We start from the raw sequence: 26017 nt of genomic DNA, 5'->3' as shown, positions 1-26017 counted from the left end.
TGATCTCGATAATGCGGCGACATTGGCGTGGGAGCAACGATAGGGCGCAAGAAAATTTGTTGAGTCATGGTTCATTCACCATAATCAAACTGCATGCAATAGTAATCGTGGCCCCCTGCCGGATGCTTACGGCAAGGTATAAACACGATGTATTCTCTCATTTGATGTCATTTGTGTACGGACAATACCACCCTTATTGGCCGCGAGATCGAGCAGAGTCGCCGCCTAGTGGCTTCTGGCCGAAACGCGCCTAGTGTGGATTGCTCCATACGTCGTCTGCTAGTCCCGTTGTGTTTGCATGTGCGCGTACGTGATGCAGATCCTCAAAAGGCGTTTTATTCCTTTGCGTTAGTGCAACTTTAACCGCTCGTACGTATGCCTAACACGATGTAAAGAATCATTTGGCCTTGATCGGCTGTATATGTACCGCAATAAGATCGGTGAGTGCACTTGTCGAGAGTGCTGTGTGTGTTCGTCGTACCGTCCGTTCACGATAGTCATATCAGTGTAGGTGCCGCTCTGTGGTTCAAGCGCATTTCATAGTGCGCTTGGTGTTGCCCTAAAGATGAGAAGTATTAAATCTCATGTGAATATAGCTTTTTAGCGGCGCGGTGGTAAAAAAAAAAGGCTCGCATGTACTTGAGCGTTGTGGTTAGGTGTTGTTTATACGTTGTTGTGTACGGTCATGGTCTCACTAGAGAGAAATATTTCTGTTAAGTCACGTGTGACACTTCGGTACTTAAATTGTCCCCTAAAGAGAACAGAAAATGAAATCACGCGGAAATTGCAAAACTGAGTTACCCTGCGCAATTTTAACTTGTGGCGAAATTTATACAAAAACACCCGTGTACTTAGATTAAGGCGCGGGTTAAAGAGCGCTGATGGTCAAAATTAATCCAAACGGCGTAGTTTACGTATATGTCGTAGTAATTTCACACGAAGCCACATCTTTTTTTTCTTTACATTATCTTGAGCGTTTTTGTGTTGCGTTGTTTAGATTGACGGAAGGCAGCGGACATTATTCGTATGAAAAAACGTACTTTGGTCCCGTGAAATAACCAGACCTTTGTTCCATTACTGTCGTGCAAGTAATGAATCGAAGAAATTTCCGTGCTGTTACTGGAATAAAAACAAGCGTGTGCGTGTTAAACGTTTCCGTAGCGCTAAAGCGCTGTCAGGCTTTCCTCAGTAAACCTATCAACTGTCCTACATTTCATGGAGAAATGAATAAGAAATGCGAATTAATATTTCAGCACGCAGTGCACAAAGTGCTATTTCAACTGATCGTGAGGGAATACGGGCTCTCTTTTTTTTTTTTTTTTGAGGGGCATCCAAATGAACAAGAAGTAAATAGTTAATTCAGTCGCGCTATACAGCAGTGCGTAGTAGGTGGAACACAAGATAAACATGTACAAATAAAACAACAAGAAAACGTCACCCATTGCGAAAACGCAGACTGTCGCCGAAGGCGAGCAACCCGTTCGTTGGCAGAATGCGCTTCCCTTGCAAGTAATTGTAACGTTCGGCGCGCTTCGTGCCGCTTCTGGAATGAAGAGCGCACATATTACCGCAAAGCTGCAGTCAACGCATTTTGTTTGCCGGAAATCGGGTCAAATCGCTCACAACGAAGCGCCGCTGTGCACGTTTGTATACGCGCCGACAACCGCCTATCCACACTAGCGCGGCGACGGTGCTGCCACCTGTAGCCCGATCTCGCGGCGAATAGGTGGCGAAACGTCTATCTTTTGTTACGTTTTTATGTTGAGTAAAGGCAGTGGTTGAAAAATATTTAAGATGAATTCCCCTGGCTTTTGGAACAGTTTCTCATGAATGATGCTATAATGCAGGTTTCTCAGAAAGAAAGCTTAGCATTTGACGAAAAATTAGTCCTGGTCTAAGGTCGCACCATGCACAGCAGTCTTTAGTCATGTCATCTTAAACGTAATATCTGCTCTTTTGTTAGTACTCTTAAAATCTGAAAAAAAGGAACAATGTTACAAACAGTACTTCACGGGGGGGGGGGGGGTATATTGTGGTATACGGTGAGTAGAAAATAATGCGTATAGAAACTTGAGGAGAGGAGGACTGCGGGAACGAAATGCACGACAACCAACCCAAACTTCTTCGGATATTTCGCTTCGTACCTGTCGCACAAAGCCGAAGGACCAGCACAAGCTGCGCTTTCATAAATATGTATCAAATTGCTTGTTTCTCGGCGTAGTTTCGATCTCCAACACGGTTGCAATGCGTCAAAGTTTGATGCGACACCACGTGCAGGTGAACATTTTTCACGGTATTTTTGTTATTCTTATTCAAGGAATAGTTTCTGTTTTCAGTTGTCTTGTCAAAAAAAAAATTGAACACCGCGAGGACGCATGCAACAGCTGGGCAGCTAGCGTTAAGCTTGAAGGCTCAACCGCAGTGAGACGTTTTCTCGACAGATTCAGCCTTCAGCCATGCCATCTCGTGACGTTAGCGAGGCCCTTTATAGGCTGATCGCCGATTATATAAATGCCAGCGATGGCCTCACGAAATGATGTCTTAGCGCACTTACCTTATGCAGCGTTTGCAGCCTTGAGATCTGTGACGTCAAGGTTTTGCTACGGCACTAGCGACGCCGATATCCTTGGAGAAAATACGCAAAAAAAAAAGGAAGTTTGCGAAGTGTAAGGGAAGTCGTCCATTTCGTATTTTCGTCAGCGACGTTAACCAGGTAGTGGCATTCTTTCTGTCGTGACGGTGTCTTCAGTTTAGTATGGCGTTAAAGAGCCTCTTCCACACTCTGCCCGCACGGTGGCGGCCTCTGCAGATTATGCGTCATTAATATTCTGCAGTAACGCATCCTCACAACAGCGGCACCTGACCTGCCCTAATCTGGCTGATGTATTTTTCTCGCTCACGAAGTCTTTATTCTCTGTTACAGGGAAATTGTATCCGCCTCTTCACGATTTTACATAATATCCAAACGAGGTAGAAGTTCAGGGGAAGATGCAAGCGTGAAGCGACGAAAAATCATTGGAGCACGGGCTATCACTGGAGCCAACAAGCGGTCTTGTCCTCTTTCAGACAGCAACTGCCTTGAATAAGGCAAGGCTGCTTGTCGGAACATTGGCTCTAGCGACAACCCGTGTTCCAATGGTTTTTCATATACATAGTATGTAACTTTCACTGGGCTTACTTGTTGTTGTTTTTTCTTTAAAATGCGCACTTTAACGCGAGCCCCTCCTGCCACCGCAGCTACAAGGCAATCGACGAGATGCAGCTGGAATGGTACGCCGTGCCCGCAGTGTCCAGCATGATGCTTGACGTGGGCGGCGTCGAGTTCACCGCCTGCCCCTTCAACGGCTGGTACATGGTCACCGAGATCGCCGTCAGGGACTTCTGCGATGCGCATCGCTACAACCTGGCCGAGGTCAGTGCTCTACCACACGCTGCACCATATGCTCCTCCCACGCCTAATCAGTCTGTAGGAGAGACAGTTTCAAACCAACCATAATCACAGTTTTAACAAAACTTGATATTCGGCGAGATGGCGCACAGCTTTTGAGAACATTACAGCGCGAAAAACTTCACGTGCAATGAGATAAAAGATAATCGCGATGTAGTCATTTTTTGATAGATGGAGCCCTCAGACTGACTGAACTGTTAATGGGTTGCCAGCGGGCAAAACGACTGCATCGCCTCTCCGCCTCCGCTTTCAAATTTGGCCACAGCACGTCGTTATCTGCACTGTGCAACGGTATATATTCGCCACGCGTTTGCATGTACACCTTAGAATGGCAGAGAAAAATGGTAGTAGTGTAGTATCAAACTTTATTATTGGGTAACAAATCGAGCGCAGAGCGCTGTTCTTGCTTCTTTACTTGCCCGTGAGTCGACTGATCAGTCCAGAAGTCTACAAGCAGTCACCGCTCACCGCGCCCACTCCGCAAGCCGCAGCTGGTCTTGCGAGTGCTGCCTCCCGCTGGTCTAGCGTAGGATTATGGGGGAATCGGAAGCTTGGAGTATCGTGGAATGTCCATACTACATGATATAAAAGGTATATTCAGGCAGTGCAGGCAATTTTATCGGCAGAAGGCAGCGCAAAGCGAAGTACACAGTGCCGGACATGGAGCTCTGCCTTGTTTTGCCTTGCCCATTTGCATTGCTGTTACGATGAACTGCACCAAACAACTAACCCGGTTTTAGATTGCAGTTAACTTGTTGCCTTTCGTCAATGTCACACTGCGCGAGGTTCTTGCAATACTGAACGGAGGCCCAATATTGTATAGTCTTGCTATTGTACTCAGCCACCACATATAATTACTGATATTCACTTAAAGAATTGCGTATCCTTGGTTCTGAATATAAAAATTGCTCTTCATAGTTTCACGATCGTTAAAAAAAAGATTTTGATATCATTTCGTTGATAACAGACTTCTTACAGTACTTTTTTATTCGAAAGTGTCCCGCCGTGAAAGTTGACGTAATACGGGGCGCAGACTAGAGCTATAGGGATGCCAAACACCTGTGAGAAAGAAAGTGCATCGAGATTAAGTGAAATAACGAGCGAGGGAGCATAATAACAGTGCAACAAACGGACGGAACTAACGACACGGAAACTACAGTAGTGTAATTTTCCTCTCCTCAGTCGCGTCTGTTTTGTGCGCTGTTATTATGAAAGTATACCAAGCAACCCGTGTTCCAAAGCTTCTGCAGAGCGAGCGAAATCGCTTTGCCTAGAAATTTTTCGAAATGAACCCAATACTCGGCAAACATCTGTCGCAAAGATTCTTGTTTGCATCAGAGTTCCACTACCAGTGTCGGCAGCATATGCCCAAAGTGTGTTCCGCCTTTCGCCTTCTCTGGAAGAAAACAACGCATTCCGCGTGCTTTCGAAAGACCTCCACCCGCATTTTCTGAACCGATGCGCAATTCAAGCATCCCTCTCTAACACTCCGAAAACTTCATTATACTACCTAACTGCGTTTCAGAATCGCTACAGATGTACGATTCAGAAGTGTACCTCTACGAAATTGGGTGGAACGGCTGTTTTGCGGAGAAAAATAAAATACCTCTGTTTGCGAACTTCATTACAAGGTGATTGAGTACATGGCTTTCGGTTCGAAACTGTAACGAGTAAGCCGTCGAATTAACTGCGAACGCGTAAGTTTTTTATCGTTCTAAGCGCTCACGTTTGCATTTATATACATTCATAATACCACTCTCTGTTCGACGGTCTATTATACATACTCAGTGCGCTGCGCCGCAGCTGTCTCAGACGCCGAAAACAAACGATAACCTCGTCGAATTCGCAATCGCCGATTTCCTGTCTTTCACTCCCCGTTTTCGTTCTCTTTCACCTTGCCCAGGAAGTAGCGACTCGAATAGGCATCGACACCAAGAGCAATTCGAGCCTCTGGCGGGATCGGGCTGCAGTCGAGCTCACCCTGGCTGTCATGCACAGCTACCAGGCAAGTGGCCCCTGCAACGCGCAACACGGCTCCGAAGGAGCCGCGCCGAGCTTATTACCATGCAAGACTGCCTGCACCCCCCCCCCTTCTCTCTCTCTCTCTCTACCCTCTTTTTTCAACCCCGCACATGTCTACCCCACGCGCAAGCTCCCGCAAAGCTCTGCTTTCCTGCATTTGCATATAGGGGTCAAACTGTGCTACAGTAAGACTCGTACGCTTCTCTTAGCTGCTTGTTTGGACAGTTCTCGTGCCTGTGTTCCTTAGTTTTTTTTTTTTTCTTCCGCGATTCATTGTCGGTGTTGCCACTGCTGTTGGCGTTGTTGTCGACCCCATAACTGTTTTTTGCTGCTGGTGATGCCACCACTGCTCGCGGAAATGTTTTCATCTTTTTTTTTTTCCGCTTAGGAGTAGTCATCATGAGTGGAAGTGACATTTCTTGCGAACCATGCTTCGCATATGTATGCACGCTCTCTGTGAAGCCGAGCCCCGCGTTGTTGCGGAAAAGTTCCAGCGCCCTACACATGCGCGCGGAAATATTGAGAACAGAAAGGAATAAGTCGAAATAGGCGAGATAAGTACGTGAACACGTTATGAGGAAATCCAGAATGCTAGAAAACACTGAATTAACTTTATCTTTTATTTTTTAAGAAGTTTTGAAAACTGAGACGGCGGCAGTATGATTGCGAGATTCTCCAGCGCCACGTTTCCAGACCAGCGCGATTATACACGAAAACTTTTGTTCTGTACTAGTCTATGGGCTCGCCACCTGGCGGAGAAATGAACTGACGTCACTTGCGGGGAAGCGGGTTGTTTATGAGCGAGTGCAGCAAGCAGGCGTTTGTTTCGGAATGAAGTGTTCCACGTGTAGTAGAGAAGATGCAATAGGCCTCAATCAACACTCGAAAAGTTTAGCGACAGTGCTATATAAACCGGGAATTCGGTGCCGAGCTATTTCCAGAGGCCCCGTCCTCGAGAATGAGTTTATGCTGAACAAATTTTGTCGACAGCGGCATAAAATGCTCACACGCAGTACCTCGCAAGTCCTCTTCTCGCGCCTTCCGAAAAAACTTGTTTTCTCGATGGTGAAACAAGGGAATGGTGCGTTGGCGTATTATGGTTTCCAATCACATGTGGAAGAAAATTTTTTTTTCCTATTGCGCTCACTTCGCAAAACAGGCTTCAGTTCTTGCGTTAACATGCAGATTGTTTGCGAGATTAACTGCTGTTGGGTTAGAAGGTGGAGTTATATCTTATCATCAGTGCGGAAACGTGCACTCGCTTAGTCCTTAAATGCTTACACAGTTCAGCGCTTCCGCGAAATGTTGCAATTGCATGAATGCATCGGGTTCAACGCCAGCTGCAACCGCGAAAACTTGCCAACCAGATGTCGCTGCGCAGTTTTGCTGATAGCAGTGGCTCGGTCACCTCCAATTTCTTCATTTTCCGCGGCTTGTTTGCTTGCGGAACTATTTCTTCTTCTTCTTCTTCTTCTTCTTCTTCTTATAGATAGATAGATAGATAGATAGATAGATAGATAGATAGATAGATAGATAGATAGATAGATAGATAGATAGATAGATAGATAGATAGATAGATAGATAGATAGATAGATAGATAGATAGATAGATAGATAGATAGATAGATAGATAGATAGATTAGATAGATAGATAGATAGATAGATAGATAGATAGATAGATAGATAGATAGATAGATAGATAGATAGATAGATAGATAGATAGATAGATAGATAGATAGATAGATAGATAGATAGATAGATAGATAGATAGATAGATAGATAGATAGATAGATAGATAGATAGATAGATAGATAGATAGATAGATAGATAGATAGATAGATACCTGATACACGTGCAGAAGGCGAACGTGACCATCGTGGACCACCACTCGGCGTCGGAGCAGTTCATGAAGCACATGGAGAATGAAAACCGGCTGCGGGGAGGTTGCCCCGGTGACTGGGTATGGATCGTGCCACCGCTCAGTGGAAGCCTCACGCCCGTGTTTCACCAGGAGATGCTTTACTACCACCTCAAGCCTAACTACGAGTACCAGGTACGTGTCTTAGGTTTTATTTTTTTTTTCGTCATTGGAGCTGTTTAAGCTGAGCAAACTTTGCGTATGCGTATTTACATGAACGGCCTCTACCACAAAAAAGAAAAAACGGATATGTGCCAAGCAGCTCTTAGCATAGCATAGCCATACGTAGTATAGTATAGCAAGGGGGCTACACGACGTAAAATCACGTAACACTCTCCACGTGACGTAAGATCAGGTAACACTAGCCACTTGAGAGGTTCGCGCTAAACTCATATCGTTTAAGCAGGGCAGGAACACGGGCTTGGGAGGGCAGCTTCTTCATCGGGAGTCCAAACACTAGCTCCGCTGTTGGTTCCAGCCTTGCACCACTAGTGAAAGCAGCGCACATCTTTAAGGCGAAAGCCTTAGATACCTCATCAAACGCGAAAATTGACCGCCGGCGTCCCGCGGCGTCGGGCACAGCACGAATGATGAAAAAAAATCATCATCACGTGATGACGTTACCGTATGATGTCATCATGAGTCACAGATCTCACAATCTTGTGACGTCATCATGACGTCACAAATCCTGGCGGGATGTCACGTGGCGTAACGTCTCATGATGCCGTCATCACATGACATCTTGGCTTGGTCAAAGGTGGGCCGATCACGGAGGCAGTGCAAAACCAGGCAAATGCCTCCAATCCTGGAGGCCGTGCAAAACCACGTTAGGTACAGAAAGTTTTCGGACGGTGGCGTGGCAGGATCAAGACATCGACTGAGAAGAAAAATAAGATGGCTTTCGCCTTCGAGTCGTCTTAGGTGTATGCACAAGGGACCTCGTGAGTTTTTTTTTCCTGTGCATTCGAACACGCAGTCCCTTGAAGGACGTTTCTTTGCTCTTCCAAAATACGGAACAAGTTAAGTCATCCTCACTGCCAGGTTGTTTACGTTTCTCTTTATTCTGATAGCAGTTATATGGACACTGCAGGCACATTCTTGCCGTCGCCGTCGCCGTGATGTTCCGTATAAAGTCCAAAGACAACATCGGCTTGCGCGTCGTGTGTTCTATGTGTGAGTGCGACGCCAGCCGACGATCGCGGCTAAAGCGGAGAGGATACGCACCGGCCATCTTTCTTCGCGAAATGAAGCCTATGAAACCCGAGGGGGTTGGGGGGGGGAGGCTGCGTGACTCCGGCACTTTTTAGGGGCGAAGCTCCTTAGGGTGTGGGTCGTTCCCTCCTCTGTAGTAGTAGTATGTATGTAGCCAGCTCTAGTTTAATGAATTGCTCACTAGACGTCGTTTCATGTATTTCTTAGAGCTCTAGTTTAATGGATTGCTCACTAGATGGCGTTTCATGTATTTCTTAGAGTTGCTGTTTAAAGATGACAGATGGCGCTTGTATAATGCGAATAGCGAATGTCATTGGATGCCTGCGATCGTAAAAGGCGCTCGCTCTTGGCGCGCTTTCACTTTCGCACGGGAGCGGACACTTTCCCTGCATTTCACCGATCACAAAGCGGTGATAATGAAGGGACCACGTAAACCAAGAGTACAATAACAGATTGCCGTTTAATATATACACGGTGTTTCACACTCTTTATATGATATACTGGGCGAATTTCACGGAAGAGTTCCACGGTTTACCGATGATTTCCTCCGGAGCTTCGCCCCACTCACCATCATTCACCCCGTGGATGTGCTGTGATTTTTTTTCACTTCCTCGTGTCGTATTTACAACCGATATGTTCTACTTTTAAGTGTGAATGCTTGGTTGTTTTATGCCGGCGACGGTCGCGTTCTTTTCCTATCACGTGCTACTCTTGCCTTTATGTGCAAGCATGCTTGTGCTCTCCGCTGAAGTTCACGAGGGCCGGAGCTCCGTCATGTTGCAACGTGCATTTCATGCTCCATTATTCCCGATTCTCTACTTTGAGAATAAGTTCAGTAATTGTTTCACTTATGTTCTACCAGTTAGACACACTTAATCATGAAAGCCGCTTTTTATCATTAACGTTCATTACCTTTTTAATTTGTTCATTTGCGGTCATTATTATCGTTCTAGTACTCGGCCTCACCACTTGTGTAGAAGTATACTCCAAGTGTAACGGAGGCTTCAACGAATGCTGATTGCTTCCTCTAATGACTGTTCCCATAGAAGCTCTAAAGTGCTCACTCGCTTTCTTTTTTTTTTTTTTACGCTCGGTGGTGTAGCTTCCAGCACGCATCTTCCCTATATTCAACTTTAAAACTCGCTTATAGGGGTTTTCATATTAAATAATATTAACCCCGCTGCGAAAGTCAACATTGGCTAGCGTTTCTGATCAATTAATTGCATTTTCCGTTATCTCCGCCCTTCGTTAATAATTTTTAAGTAGTGACGCCGTTATCCATATGAGTGATCATATAGCGTGTTAGATAACGTGATAAAGCAAAAAAAAATAAACAAGGGGCCAGATTTGATGCATTTCCAACGCTTAAGCGAAATAGGAAAAAAAGAAGAAACATGCAAACAAGGAAAGAAAAAGAGACAGTCCCTTTTTCTTTCATGCTTTATTGTTTGCTCCTATTTGGCTTAAGAGCTGGAAACTCATCAAAGTTCACTATTCCAACTAGCCAAGCAAACTGCTTTAAGGGGCGAGATCATTACAGAACACGGCCCAATGGTTCTCAGCTCATTAAACGCGCGTGCTTTCCACGTTGCTGCAGTTGGCTTCGAGTGCGTTCTCGCTAAATTCGAAAAGTTTTTTGCGTGTACCCTCAACATCAACTCAGAGCTGGTATAATTATATCCACGCCGAGTAGTGCAATCTTCATCTTCTTTTGACCTGGAGTCATTTAGCATCATCGCAACAAAGAAAAAAAGACTCTGCGGTTCTTATGCGTTTACATCTTCTTCGCTAGGCTGGCTTTCCACCACACCATGCAGCAGCACAACTTTTTTTTCGGAACGTATCTCGAGCACGTTTTATATACGGTCTTCGTCTCAGCTGGAAACTTTGATGAAACGTATTAAGTGGTAATATTGACTAAAATTGCTCACGGCATCCAAATCGAGACGCAGGCGTGGCGTGATACAGCTTAAGTTGTCTTACGTGCTGCTGGCTGGCCTTCATTATCTTCTAAGCCTCGTTCAACAGCTTCATAAGCGCGCTACAAACTATCTGCACCAAAAAAAAAAAAAAAAAGACGGAAAATATTCGCTTTCTGATGCGTGATTACGCACACGTTCGAAGCGAACTTCGTAAATCCCCCGTAATGACCAGCGGGGATCTATCCAAACCTCGCATTAAAAAAACCTTTCCGCAAAAAACCCGAAGCCTTAAATACCGCTCACGAAAATTACATTTCCCCGTAACAAAAAAAATCAGGCTTAAACCCGTTTATTAGGGATATTTCCGTTTTGTTCTCGTGGTATGCAGGATATATAATCGTTGAGATTACGCGTATGCAGGCAAACATGTTCGAGTAAACTGTTTTATATTTGGTTTCAGTTCATTTCTTTCCTACGGAACAAGCAGACTGTTCTAAGAACAAGAACTTCGAAATTATAGTCATGTGCGGTGACGTTAAAATGCTTCGCATTTAGAAGTTTGAAGGAAAACATGACCGGAGTACGCACAACTTGCGAGGATATTCGGTGTGGAGAACGTCTCCAAAACTGCGTTGTAGAACTTTCAGATGTCGTAGCCATCGCTAAGCATTACAGAAAGTAAAACGAAAAAAGAAAAACAAGTTCATTGCGTACGAAGCGGCTTGTGATTAAACGAGCCATCAGCGTGTTCGTGTTTTCCAATATCCGTTCTTTCTTTTTTAAACGATAGGCAGTAAAGTTTTGAACGGTCAAGCACAATTATGAATGTGGGAAGCCGTGCTACGTGACAAACGAAAGACGCATTCGAACACGGCCACGCTGCTCACCGAAGTGCGAAGAAAACTTCCATTTCTCAAAGGCGCATCCCTTTCGAAACAAACCCACACAAGCGGGCAGCATGGGGCACTCGCCTCCAAATACGGCAAAGTGTTTTCAAACTGGACACACACACGCGCGTGAGCATTGAAATGAAACTTGTTCTCACGCCAGACACCCTCGAGAGATCAAAAATCGTCAAATGGTACAGGCTGTGTGCCTACATTTCGACCACACAGCAGGCATCTGGTTTCTTCGACGGGTCGTTGCATAGCGGCCTGCCTAAACACGGCGATTGCCGCACGGCATTCTCGTTTGGCGCCCCTTCCCATCAAGCCCCTGCCCTTCCACCGCACCCTCCACGGTAATGAGGAAACTTCTTGAATGACCAAAGAGAGGGGAGGTCCAATGTGGAAGGGCTTTTGGGGAAGTCGGGGTTTGACGCTGTGTGCGGGGCGATTTATGGAACGAGCGCGGGCGAACGCATTCCTTTCTTCGAACACGCGTGAACATCCTCGCTCGCGCTGACTATACGCGGTGGTTTCTCGGCCATTTGCATCTGGTAATTTGATTTGCTCGGCGTCGCGCCGCGCGCCAGCCATCCCTGCATGTTTGCGTGGTCGACACGCGGTGGCGACGCGCATGACAGGCCACGGTGGCGCGTCTGTTTCGGTAATGATACGTCGGCGAAAAAAAAATGAAGAACGGTGGCTGTGTGAGAATTCGAGGTCGGATCGCGGAACGCCGACCCGTATGTCGGGCCTTTCCCGATTCGTTAATATAGCGGGCCCAAGGCTGCAAACGAGAGGATTTGGCGTCATCGTTTATGCGGCATACTGAATGCGGTATTAAGCCTCCGTTCCTGCGTGTATAGAAACTCGTTTTCAATAGAGATCGCGGCTTTCGTCACAAAACCTGGGGATCGGGCAATTTGCGAGGCTTTAGAGGTTAATCACTGACATAGTTAATCTCGAAGCGCGATAGCGAGGCGCACTGCGCTCCGACCGATTAGCGGAGTGCAGGATTATCGAGTCTATACTGAGCGCACAATCTTGCGCGGTCCAGGCGGCGGAAGGTATTTTCTGTCGGGATATCTCTTGTCCGCCATCTAGCTCGTTCATGTAAGGTCGGTGGCATTGTGTCTATGCAGAGAGTACAGTCGAAGACCTCGCATGAGCTTAGACTACTTTTCTTTGTTTCTTTTTTTTTCTGCGGTGAACTATTCTCACTGCCGTTCGTCATGGTACACCATAGAAAACGTCTCTATTGCAACAGATATTCCAAAGGTCTCTTTGCATGACAGTTGCTCTTTGCGTGAAGAGGCTTCTTGAACCCCGGCCCTCAGCATACCGAATGATGGAATGTTGAAATCAATAAAGTTTCATTCATTCATTCATTCATTCATTCATTCATTCATTCATTCATTCATTCATTCATTCATTCATTCATTCATTCATTCATTCATTCATTCAGCAGTGTAAACAAGCAAAGTGATAAGCACTGACCGCAGACCTTCGTATCGTGGAGACATTTCTCAACATTCCTTACCTCATTGCGATATTTGGAACCAACTGTACTGTTCAGTCTAATTGGACATTATTCCCGCAAGGCGGATGTCTGTTCCTGTTGATTGGTTGTCTTTCAGTTGACGTCCCGGAGTTGAGTTGCACGTGGGCCATGATTGGACGCTGCAGTGAAAAGTCTGAGGTTAATTTCCACTACGTGGTGTTTATTCTTCAACAGCTGTTTGAATTTCAGTCCACGTTTGTGTTTTTTTTTTTATTTTCGGATATTATTTCCACGTTCGCGTATCAGATTCCCCACTTTCTGCTTTAGAGCACAACCGCGGCGTGTGACAGCAAAGGTGGAATGCGCAAGCATTCTTATTAACATCTTTTGTTCCAAAGGCGCGTTCGTTATGAATAGGGAAAAAAATTAAGATGAAAAACTACAAGACAAACTGTCTATAGATAACATAGTCGTCTTACCAGGCAGCATAATTACAAGCAGGTGTCCAACTACATATACTGAACATTGTTCGCTCATTTTCTTCCACTTTTTCTTTTTAGGTAAACTTTGTTAGCCTGCATACATGTTGTCTTGCCTTTTCGTGCTGTTTCCAAAAAACTATAGTCTTTCTACGGTTGAGACGGCTAGTACAAATAGAAGATATTGAGGAGCGAACTCGAGGTCGTCTTTCTGCGCAATAACCGAAACATACACTGAAGTCTAATATATGGCATAGCCATCACTTCGAAGAGTCCACATATCCGTCGGCATTGCTGTAATTCAAGGCACGCTTTCATTTTTTTTTTCTCGCAGACGCCTGCCTGGAAAACGCACGTGTGGCAGAAGAAGGCGGACGACCAGCGACGGCATTCCAGGAAGTTCCGCTTCAAGGATATTGCCAGGTATGCTCGAAACTTACGTGCCTCATTGAATCGCGTTACGCGATTGATACTTAACTCACGCTCATGCAAAATAAAAAATAATAATAAATAAATTAACGAAAAGTTTCGTTGTAAATTATGATCCAAGCAGATGTAGCAGCTTCGTTCATTGTTCTTTTGTTAAAACAAGTCGTGCATAATTTTCATTCATTCCTAATTTAACTCCAAAAGCAGCAATGATTTAGCCTACACAACGTGATGAGTCTGATGACTTTGTTTACTCCCGGCAAGAAATGCTTCTGTTATATCAGAAAAGTTATATGTAATACAGAACTAATAGAACGACAGATTCTGAAGGCAGCACTGCATATGCAACGTGGCTTGAGCTTGGAGCTACGGAACATTCTCGGACCGTGGCAAAGCAGCAATTGTACGATTCGCGCAACACAAAAGTGCTGTTGGTGTTTATGAGGTCTATGCACTGTAATGAAACTTTATTAATGACTCTTCTATGTATATATGTGTGTGCATATGTGATCACTGTATGTACTACAGTCGTCTCCGACACGTGGAATAGCAAGCCAGGCGATAAACCAGGCTAACATGTCCGGGGTAGTCATTAAAAATTGCTGTCTATCTATCTAGAACTAATAGAAAGCGCCCTAAAAAAAGCTTTATATGTGTCAATGTATTCGGCTCAGCAAAACAGGGGCTCTTGGCTCACTAAAGGTATGTACTTATCAAAACTTAGGATACGTCATGAGAATTTTTTTTTTCCTGCATGGAAAGTGCGGAATAAAATCGAATTGACACTAACGTACATAAATAAAATAATTGTGGAGCAGACATCCTGCTTACATGAGAGAGGAAGTGAACAAAGTTATCGTGTCATTCCTCATTACAATCATTGTTCAAAGGATCGTCGTTATCGTTCTATGCGCAGCGCCGTGAAGTTCACCTCAGCCATGTACGGCAAAGCCCTGGCAAAGCGCGTCAAGGCCAAGATCCTGTACGCCACCGAGACGGGAAAGTCCGAGACCTACGCCCGTGTACTATGCGACATCTTCCTGCACGCTTTCAACGCGTCGGTAAGACAAGACACTAAGCATGGCGTCTCCTCTTCGTTCGTGTAGTCTAACTTCCCGTTGTGCACGTGTTCTTGATACGAAATCCGGGACATTTCAGACTGGGCTACGCTAACTGGAGTCCAGTCAAAAGTTCCTGAATGATTCGCATACCCCTCGATGACAGAAAGTTATTCGTGTGCTACTAAAAGCTTCGAGGTACATCGGCCTCAGTGACCAATCGTAGTCCTTCTTGGAAGGTACCATGCGCTCTCCTTTATTTCTTCCTCATCCTCTCTCCTTAACTCCAGTGTAGGGTAGCAGACCGTACGTTTGTCTTATTGACCTCTTTATTTTCCCCTGTTTCTCTCCCTCGCTCCCTCCCTCTCCACACACACACTCTCTCTCTCTTCGGCTAAACGTCATGTACGTGGTCGTCAGAGCATAGCAACTGCGGCGCGGACTCTTCGTCGAGTCGTTTTTACCACTGAGATATTCATAATTACACATGTATGCACGTGTTTTCCATTGAGAGCAAGTTTGGATTGGAAAGGGAGAGTGTTAGTTTGCTTATTGCAGCAGGAATCCTTAAAAAAACTCTATGCAGCGTCGCTGAGGAGTTACACGACCAGCAAAATGTGACAGAACAAACCGAGATATCCTGGCGTAATGTATCCTGAAAGGGCTCTACTAGGGAGGCGCACTGTGTGTAGTAGAGGAAGCTAAAAGCGAAATGCATCATGCCTTCCAGCAAATCGTTTTGTATGCTGTCGTAAGTTTTGCGCGGTCGCTTTTTTTATTGAAGCTAAAATGAAGGGACCAAAGAAACTGAACTCCCAATTGATTATACAGTTCCAACGAGACACAACTCAAGCCAACGTCTTTTTTTTTTTCTCGGATATGCCTCGTAATTCGAACGCACAACCGAGTATACGGGCATTCAATTCATAGTCTTCTCTTCGGAGCCGTTTTTAATGTGCCGCATTTTTATAGGAAGTAAAACGGGATTTATCTGGGCCGGTTTTCGGTTAGCATAAAAAGCAATAACTTCGCGACCTCAAAAGTGGAAACAAAGCAGTTCTAGTTGTGTAAAGGAGTACATAAAAATTATCATATGAAGCTATAATAAAAACGAGTTTGCCTCAAGACTGCTGTCTGATGACTACCATATTTGCTCACATATTACCAGCACTGTTTAATGTTGTCTAATTGATGGCCTATATAGGCTACTGTTGGTAAACTGTTGGCTACTTATTATCAACATGGTAAGCTTTGGCTACTTTTGGCCTTTATCTCTTACAACGATGAACTAAAATCGTTCTTGTGCACTACTTTGCCTCTGCCTCGCTCCATAAGATGCATCGAACACTGCAATAACTCCCGCCGGATATAAACTCAACATCAATATTTCATTGTTTAATAAAAACCGAGCGACGCAAGCAATAATCGCAAAGCGATTTCACGAACCTATAGGTTCGCAGCTATGTCTTGTGATTGCTTTATATGTGCTAAATAGTGTGCCTGGCGACTTGCTTCTTTTGCGTCTTCTCCTCCTTCAAGGTCGAGTGCATGGAAGACTACGATTTCGTCAACCTGGAATTCGAGCCTCTCCTGCTGGTCATCTCCAGCACTTTCGGCAATGGCGAGCCGCCCGAAAACGGAGAGGTGCGTCATCCGCTAACATCACGCACACATTCACACATTCATCATTGCACACCTTCGTTGCAATGCAGGCGTGTGGCCAAACGGAGTCCCGGTTAACCTTCCTGCATGTCATTTACATTCTCGCTTTCTACCACTCTACTCACTTCGTCTTCCCTCCGTATCCCTTTCTCACTTGAATTTAGGCGCACGTTAAAGAGAACCCCTTCTAGTCGGAATCAAACCACAGTTCCGCGTATTACGGGCTGTCTCATAATCCTCTCGTGGTGTTTTGGCGTGTAAAACCCCGCAATCTTTTAACTGTGTCATAAATTTTTCCTGCAAAAGCTGTCCCATGCTGGCAACACGCTTCTCTTAAGCGCTATAAAATTAGTTGGCAGCTAGCGATGATTTTAGAAAAAAACAAAAAGAAACAGTCGTTGCAGAGGTTGCTTTTCTACTGTGGCGATTCGTGAGCAAGCTAAGCACTTCCATTTCTTAAAATGACTCGTACTTCTTTATCACCGTAGCCGTAAAAAATAAAGCGGCTTGCATTTCAATTTCATAGACTCTATCCATAACTGAGCGTAACCGTCTATTGGCCAACCACTTCTTATACGTTTAGTAAGGAAAAGAAAACGTCAACCTCGATGCTTACTAGCTCGAAGTTAACAGCGCGGAAAGGAGTTCGCAAAGCTCCGGCCGTAATTTCAACGATCCCCATTGAAATCACACGCCCGTTGAGCTGAGAGGACGTTGCCTCGAGTTTCCTGTAAAGCCGCTCCCGGTTGTTTGTTTTGACGCCGGCTCCCGCCAACACAAACAAAATACGAGATCGAAGCAGCAACAACGGAAGACTGTCACCGAGGCGCAGGAAGATTTCCTGAATGAACGCAGCTGTATAGGACTGAATTGTCTGTCTCTCCTTCTTTCTTTTTTTCTTCCCTTCTTTTTGGAAGGACGTCAAATATAAGAACGGCCACCGTAGAAAACGGCACGCCCATTCCCGTCCACTCGCAAGAGAAAAAGAAACGTTCCTGAAAATGCGCGCAAGCAAACAGTAATGACAAAAGAACGAATGGCTAAAAACAAAAAAAAATAAACAAGGGAGCGTAGGAGGCCAGTGCGATGCAACAGAAAAATCGACAGCGTCGCTTACATCTGTCCTGTCGTATACCTTCACCCGTATACGACTAAGCACCGCGCGAGAGTTTATCGATGAGCCATTCGTTCATGAGGTGGGCGTGTTGTATCGCGGGCGTTCTTCTTTCGGCCCCCTTCTCAGCATCCTTGATAAACGCTGCCGGCTTGCCGACCACCTCCTTTTTCTTCAGCCGTCGCCTTGCCTGCGAGCCATGAGCGAACGGAACGAGCAATAAAAGTCGTTAACGATCAGTCACGTGATCGAATGTGCTTCGCCGCCGCCGCTGCTGCCAGAGACGGGAGCAATGGAGCCGGCGGCGCAGTTCTTCTTGACAATGGACTGTGTGACCCTGCCGCCCCTCTCCCTAACCCGCCACTGTTTTCTTTCTGCTCAACATACGCCCCATACCTCGCGTCACCCCTTTACTGTTTCCTTCTTTTTTTCTTTTATTTGCCCTTCATCTTCGAACTGTCCCTCGGGCCACAAGAGGGCGTGATCTCTATAGTGTCTCTTTTTACAAGACCTTGTGTGTTGGCATCGCCTTTCTTTCTCTTTCTCTCTCTCTCTCTCTCTCTCTCTCTCATGAAGCTTGTTAAGAGTGTGGCCCGCTCCCTACTGTATCTTTCCGTGTATCGTTCGTACAGACAACGAATGCAAAGCGTCTTATCGGCTACTTAATAAATTTTTTTTCATCTTCCCCTTCTTCTCGTCCGTTTTCTCCTCCTCCTCGTCCTCCTCTCCCGTCTCTTCCGTACAGGTCTTCGCTCGAAACCTACAAGTCATGAAGAGCTCCAGCCCCTTCGGACCGGAGGGTACGACTCCGAGGTTTGTACTCTCCTGCGTCCATGACATATCATTCGCTACTTCTTCTTCTCTTTCTTCTACTTTTTCTTCTTCTTCGAACTCTCTCTTCTCGCTTTGATCGTTTTCGCTTCTATACATGTACACACTATGTTATATTCTACATCTCCATTTAGTTCTTGAGTTCGACGCAGCGAAGCAGCCAACCTGTTGTTTTTTTTATTACTCTTGTTAGATGCTTACTTGCCTCTCAGACAGAAGAGAAGATGTATTTGCCTTCTACAGTGCGCTTCACTCTAAAGCACTCTTTCTAGACTTCATGAATGTTTTGCGAAGTATCCCGTAAGAAAATAATAATAACGAAAGAAATGCGCAGCAACAATAAATTCGAGGGTCTCTTAATGTGCCAATTCCAGAAGCGCAATTTATTACTGAATATTCTATCGTAGCTCATTTATATAACTTTTTTCTTTGTTTGTACAATTCGGCGCGTCGCTTCAGCTTGAGATATTAATGTCTTGGGGCGTCGCTGGCTGTTCTCTCCTTCTCTGAGTTTATTAGCATTTTTCGGCGATTTGCATGAAGAATTTGGGCCTACTATGCTGTCGCGCCTGCCTTGCTGTATTATTTCGAGCATTTTTCAACGTAGATGTTCCAGAAAAGCAAGAGTCTGTGCTACGATGAAAAAGACATATTGCTCCTGTGGGACAATACATTACCAAAGGTCGCGCCTCCCGTTTTAAAATTGTTTCCTATGCTTATATGAGCGTGTGAATTATCTCGCCATCGAACATCACGTCTAGCAGTGCTTCGAAGAATATATAGGCAAATTTACTTGCAACTTAACCGTTCGTAATTTAAAATAAAATTCGTTCACGTACAGTTCGCGTACCTTCAAGCAAACAACGCGCCAATGCCTGCAGTCGCGTTCGTTCAAGAGTTTGTCGACCTGAAAACTGCATTCGGCTGCACCGGTTCTTCCGAAAAAATAATTCGTTGCATTCTTCGTAAAGCAGGACATTCGCACAATCAGGCCAACACTTTACTACAGTTGCCAAATGCTACGTTGTCAGACGCTCGTAATGTTTTTGCTTTCCCCCCCCTAATAAGGTCTTGCTAAACGAGACGGTTATTTCAATAGCTCGCAAAGATAGGAAAAAGCTTATGTAATTCGGATTCGCGATTGTCCAAATTACGTAAGTTAGAAAGAAAAGGACGACATACCAACACCAGAGTTACAGGAAAACGTCGGAAAATTGTAAATGCCTCTTCATAAGGAGTTGGAGGCTTCATCTTAACTTTTAAACCACGTAACCTTATCTTCTTTATTTATTTTTTATTTTATTGGGCAATAGCACAATACGGGTGTCAGCCTGTGAGCATGATTGTTTCGCAATATCCATCATAGCAGACCGAGTGGACGAAGTCGTAGTTGCGCGCAAAAACCCTATCATCTATAAATGACGAGGTTTTGACGAAGTTACCATTAAGGCCACCCGAATATCCAGTTCTTTATATTACGAACACAATGGAAAGACGTTTTTCATAGTTTCATTTAAGTAATTATCACAGCGCATTTGGCCGACATAGTCGCCAACCAACGTTTATTGTCGCGGGCGTAGCTGTCATACCGCATCAACAGTAGTTAACAGACATGTTCCGGCCATATCCACCACCAACGATAACCGAAGATTAAATAGACAAACTTTTCGAATGACGTATCTGCGCGCATGTCTATATAGGTGACTTGCCTTCGCTGTGAAGGCACATTTACGTCAGAAAGCGGTAACGAAACCTGCCACAACAGGAATTAGCAATTAGCATAAACCATATCCCACGCATAAGCCTTCGCGCTATACCCCCATGCTTTATACTTGCGCTACTGGTGCCTTGGGACGCGGTACTTGAAGAGCAAAAAAACACGTTCTCTTTAATTTCGTCTTACAGCCGCGGTGCGCACTAACCATTGCCAACTTTTATATGCCCGGTAGTTTCGCTTGCATTTCTTCATTAATACTAAAACACTAACGCTCATTGTACAGCATTGTTCTGTATCCAAGTAGATTTCCGTTTTCGTCATCGCGGCACCCATATAGATCTTGATCAATTCATGCGCCTCACATTGTGATGGATCTAAATATTCCTGCTAAATAAGGAATGTGTAAATGGTAACATTATTCCGACTTCATCGATTGCTGTAGGTCTATGAGGTACCACGCAGATACCATTGACACAGCGGCAAGTATATATGTTCAAAACGCAGTTGATTCCGGCGGATGGCACTGTGGACGCCTAAACAGTGGCCGTGCCTATAAATATATGCAGCACGAGTAGCAAACCGGTGGTACTCACGCTGACTTTACTAAAGTTTTGAATTTTCCATTCTCCGAAGCCACCACTTTGCAGGTTTTAAGCAATTCTGTGTAATCTTCCAGCTTTCGCTTTTAGCAATTATTTCAAGTTATAGTTATCCCGATCAATTCTATTTTCTTGAAATAAGGCCATATGTGAGGAAGAAAGATACAGAACGCGTACTGTGCACCACCGTTATATGCGGAACGTGATAATTTACATTGATGATACAATGCAAGAATCAACTCGCACAACGGGCTCACTGAAACAAAAAAAAATGAGGAAGCGAATTTTCGGGAGTATCGGCATGAAGCACAAGCAGAGGGGCGGCATTTAGGGTGTATAATTTTTTACTCCTCTGAAACAGCGCTAATTCTAGGAATAATTCCAAAATGAATACGCGTTGCTTATACGCGAGGTCATACTGAATTTTGTAGGAATCTTTTTTCGTATATTCCATTAATTTATTCCTAGCGGGATGTTCGTGGGCAATTCCAGCGATAACAACGACTCGGCGGCGTATAGATCAATGACGACACTTGAAAGAGAATACTTTAAAAACGAGTGATCGTGCCTATGGAATTTACATAAGTCTCTCAGACTACTTTTCAGCCTTTGTAATATAAAGCATGTTCGAGCGCATGTTTTTGGTGCAATATTTATGGAGCATGAAAAAACATGTTAAAAAAAACCAGCACGCAATGGTATCACGCATGCTGCCTGCGCGCCCTCCTTCGTGCACGTGTTTTCCAACTATCACTGCGCATGCGCTCTTTTTCCTGCTAGCACTGCACGTGATGCTCGCTCACTTACCTCTGCATTAAGCTCGTTTATTTTTTTAAAGAAATTGTTAGTGTGTTGTATTTTCTTTTGTAGTTGACCTTGATGGTGTCTGTTTTGTTTCAGATCTTACGTTAGGTAAGGATCGACGTCTTTGATTTCCTGTACGTCCTCTCCTCTTCCTTCCTCCTTCTTCTCTTTCACACACTCTCTCTCTCTTTGTCTCACTCTCTCTCTCACTGTGATTCGTGCTGTGTTTGTGGTGCACCCTCCGTACCTTCACTCACCGACTCACTCACTCGTTCACTCACTCCAAGTGAAACCTATGGTCACCTCCCCCGTTGTCGTATAGTGTACTACAGAGCACGAGTAATTAGAAGCACGAGCACGAAAACACTCACGTATGTGCTTTCTACAGACGTGCATCGCACATGTCTTTCGCTTACGGTTCAAAACTACCCTCCAAGAAAAAAAGAGTCACATGACTCTTTTTTTACTCCTTTGACTCGTTTGTGAGTCGTGACTCGCCGCGTACATGACTCTCTTTAAAGAGACACGTGAACTCTCTTATGTCATTATATTCTCGTCGTAGAGTTCTGGGACTCAAAAGAGAGTTAACACGTCTCTTTAAAGAGAGTCATTTATGTGGAAAGTAAGGACTCACCGAAAAAAGTAACACGTACTCCTTTTTTTTTCTTTCTTTTTTTTTCTTGGAGTGCAGGAGTTCGCTGTTGTCCAATACCCACTGTAGCCCTTCTGCAGCAAAAAAAAATACAGTGGGCAAATGAGACAGGGCGCTTAGTTGGAGTTGCGTAGTATCAAAATTCCATAGGATGCACGGCTGTAGCACATAAGTAGTCCTATAACAATGTAGTAATTAACCGATAAGGCTTCTTATCCCTGCTGATCAGTTTTTTTATCAGTGACCTAAAGTACTGTTCGCGTCACTTCTGCGCTATGCGCATGACACGAACCGCTTGGCCAATGTCAGTGATACCAAACTGATTCAGAATACGATAAGAAGCTTGCACGCATTCATGCGTAGAATGTAGAATAGCACCGCATACAGTGTGATGACACACCTAAACACCGGTAAATGTGCTCGTTGCGGGGAATGGCGGGAGGCGACGAGCAAGCACTGAATGCAACGTAGACAGTCGTCGATATATTCGGCAGTGTTTCTCATATCGCTAAAATATGCAAAGTGACGCAATGACACAGACAAGTACGCCTAAACAATACAGCTTACGTTTCATTATTTACGCATCTACACCATTCTACTGCGACAAAAATTGACGAACGGTGGACTCAAAGCCTCACCCTGGCAATTGTGGTTATCTACCCTGCGTTGCGCACGTAAGGAATTGTTCAGGAAGGATTCAGACTGCATTTAATGTCCGTTTCTAGCGTTTATTTCAGTAGCCCCGATGGTTAGTTATCCATCTTTTAAAAAGTGGTGAAAGTTTTTCAAAAGACAGAAACAAGGTGTAGCAGAGCGCGAGCGGTGGCGGGTATCCGCGACGCCTGCGGAAAACGCGTGGTTAACGCATTTAGGCTTTAAGTCAGTGTATGTTTATTCACACACTTGTGAACAGCTCTCTTCGAGGCCTTCTGTGTACCTGTGCACTGATTGCACTGTACGTGTTTTACTGCCACATCAAGAAAATTCTCGCAACGAGGATTCTAGACCTCTCCCAAATCATCACTTGGCAGTAAGTTCATAGGCTGCTCTTGAAACGACCATTTTTGTAGCAACGACAATGTATTCCGAGTTGCTTGCAACCATGAGGCAGAGTCCTCCTTTTTAAACGTCCTCGTTTTGAACGTTTTGAACGTTAAACTTTTTAGGGGAGAAGCTCCTTAAGGCGGCACCCGTTCGTCCCTCGTAGTCGTAGTCGTAGTAGTCGTAGTGCGTAACCAGTCTTACGCTTTGACCTCCAAGGTGGTGCCGGTGGGAGATTTTTCCTGTGCGTGTTTGAACAATAAAAAATTCGCAGCGTGTGCGTTAACTAAAAGCCGAATTCTTCTGTCTCTCATTCCCCATTAGCAGCCATTGTCATGTTCCAGTAGGAAACGTTAGTAGAAGTAGAAGTGTAAGTGTTAGCTAAAAGCCGACTTCTTCTGTCTCTCATTTCCATTAGCAGCCATTGTTTACCTCCAAGGTAGTGCCTGGTGAGATTTCTCTTGTGCGTGATTAAAAAATAAAAATTTTGTTCAAAACGCCGTTGATTGATGAAATAAACCAACGAAAGGCGCCAGATGTTTTCTAAAAACAAAACGAAAGAACGCCAGATGTTTCTAAAGCAAAACGAAAAGACGCCAGCTGCTTAACGAAATACGCCAGATGTTTTCTAAAGCAATGGTTTTCTAAACAATGAAAATTCACAGCGTACATGTAAAAATAAAGTGAGCTGCAAGTCGTCATAACTCATCGAACCTTTAGTATAAACGAGCCCGATCTCACGTCGGTGATGATGTACTGGGCAGAATTCACGGAAGATTCACGGTTTACCGATGAACCTCCGCAGCTTCGCCCACTCATCATCATTTACTCCGTGGATATGCTGTGATTTTTTTTTACATGTCCCATTGCGTCGTGCGCTTATTATGACATTCATTTTCTTTGATTAGGTGAATCTAGCTGGCATTATAGTAATTTTTTTTTTTACTTAAGACAAACTTTGTGTAAAATAAACCATCGGTGCATTCGTTCGTCAAAAAAGCTGTAATACATGACATGTAACAGTGATCCTCAGCGATGTTTTAATATCATGATGTCACTTCCAAAATCAGCACACGATACTAGGCTGTTCTTTTTAATTATCTTCGACAGGCGTTACACTTGATAGCGATCTCGACATTATTGTCGGATTGATTGATTGATTGATTGATTGATTGATTGATTGATTGATTGATTGATTGATTGATTGATTGATTGATTGATTGATTGATTGATTGATTGATTGATTGATTGATTGATTGATTGGTCTTGCTTATACGACGCCGCGTTATGTGGTTTGTTCTATGTGATGGAAGGGCTGGTTGTACTTGTAAACTGTACCCTTTGCTCTGCGTCCCGCCTTTTTGTGGGCATTCAGAATACCAACAATGAGCACTTTTATTGCCAGCGCGTATGTACACATTACACACCATATACATGTATATTACGTTGACACTTTTAAAGCAGCAGTGTGAGAAAAACGACGTGCAGTGTCGCGTAACCTACTGGGTTGCCGTATACCAAATACGCTTTACATCAGTTAATAACGGACGTAGCAGTTCAAATTTTCGTCATTCTTTTTAACACATCGCACTGGCTCGCCTCGTGGTTTCGGCCCCGCACGCTATTCTCCCAATTCGCGAAAAAAGAAAATTAGTGCACAGATCTGAGAATAAAAGAAGACTAGCGCTTACTATCAACTTATTTATTTTTTTAATGACTACCTTAGATTGCTGGTTGAAGCAAGGCATGTCTCTTTACAAAATTTCATGATAGCATCGTACAAGAACAGTTTGTTCGGAGTACGACACTTGAGATGTTGTACCGATTAGCGTTCACTGGCCTGAGTCAGTTGTTCTGAGCGAATGTTTTCCGTAGCTACGCGTTTTTTCGATAAATCAGTTGATAGTGAACGCTTGTGTTCTTCAGTCTCATTTTTAATATCAATTGCTAATTTTCTCTCTGTTATGCCCCACCATTAATTCATACTCACTCGATCATTCGTGAATATATGGATGGTGTCTGAAACACAGCGATCATGACATGTTCTCGGACCCTTCAACCGCTTCTAGCACGCTGCCAGAGAAAAAGCACATAGCCTTCAAGAACATTTATTGTTACTGCTAGAGAGGGAACCATCGTTAGGCTGGACCAGGTTAGGTTACGTTAAGGTAGGTCAGGTTAGGTGACGTTATGTTAGGTTAGGTCTTGGTTTGGACACCACCTATCGAAGGTTTTGTTGTGATCATGAGAAGCAGCGTTGCAAGGCGTATGGCAGAAAGAAAGAAAAAAATGGGAGAGAGAGAGACGGCAGGTGTGAAGCGGCTCTGGCTGACTTTGTGCTGCCAACCCAGGACGACGTCAATGTCCTTCGTGCGGAAAAACAGCGTCAATGCCTCCGAGAATGACGTCGGTTCTCCGCCGCCACCTCACGAGGCGTCGGACCTTGGACCCCTCAGCAACGTCAGGTGAGTTTTGCCCCTCCATATATCTCCTTATGTGCACGCCAATTCTGAGAATTCACGTGGAATCGACCCGTTCCGCCTTAATCTGAGGAGCCGAAGGTTCATGCAGTGACTATGCCTTACGGTTTGAAAGCAATACAGCATGTCCAGATATATTCTTACATTTGGTGAAATCAAAGAAGTTCTCCCGTGGACACCTTGTACTTGCATGCGAGAAATGCGTTGTTTAAGAGGTTGGATCCGAGTAGCAGATACAGTGGCGT

General features: G+C 44.6%; 1 protein-coding gene across 1 annotated transcript in view; it reads left to right on the top strand.

Moving 5' to 3' along the window:
• LOC119390050 (nitric oxide synthase-like protein) overlaps positions 1 to 26017 on the top strand; it is a 369982-nt gene that overhangs the window by 309830 nt on the left and 34135 nt on the right. Inside the window, exons 8-15 of the mRNA XM_037657575.2 lie at positions 3238 to 3412; positions 5352 to 5453; positions 7328 to 7522; positions 13720 to 13808; positions 14731 to 14875; positions 16412 to 16516; positions 18394 to 18461; positions 25644 to 25757. Coding sequence (XP_037513503.1) covers positions 3238 to 3412; positions 5352 to 5453; positions 7328 to 7522; positions 13720 to 13808; positions 14731 to 14875; positions 16412 to 16516; positions 18394 to 18461; positions 25644 to 25757 — 993 coding nt within the window. The remainder of the gene's footprint in view (positions 1 to 3237; positions 3413 to 5351; positions 5454 to 7327; positions 7523 to 13719; positions 13809 to 14730; positions 14876 to 16411; positions 16517 to 18393; positions 18462 to 25643; positions 25758 to 26017) is intronic.

Source organism: Rhipicephalus sanguineus, chromosome 4 (genome assembly GCF_013339695.2).
Source record: "Rhipicephalus sanguineus isolate Rsan-2018 chromosome 4, BIME_Rsan_1.4, whole genome shotgun sequence".
In the NCBI taxonomy this organism is placed as follows: Eukaryota; Metazoa; Arthropoda; class Arachnida; order Ixodida; family Ixodidae; genus Rhipicephalus; species Rhipicephalus sanguineus.
Note: the sequence above shows the minus strand (reverse complement) of the source record. Positions and strands in the feature narration are given on the sequence as shown.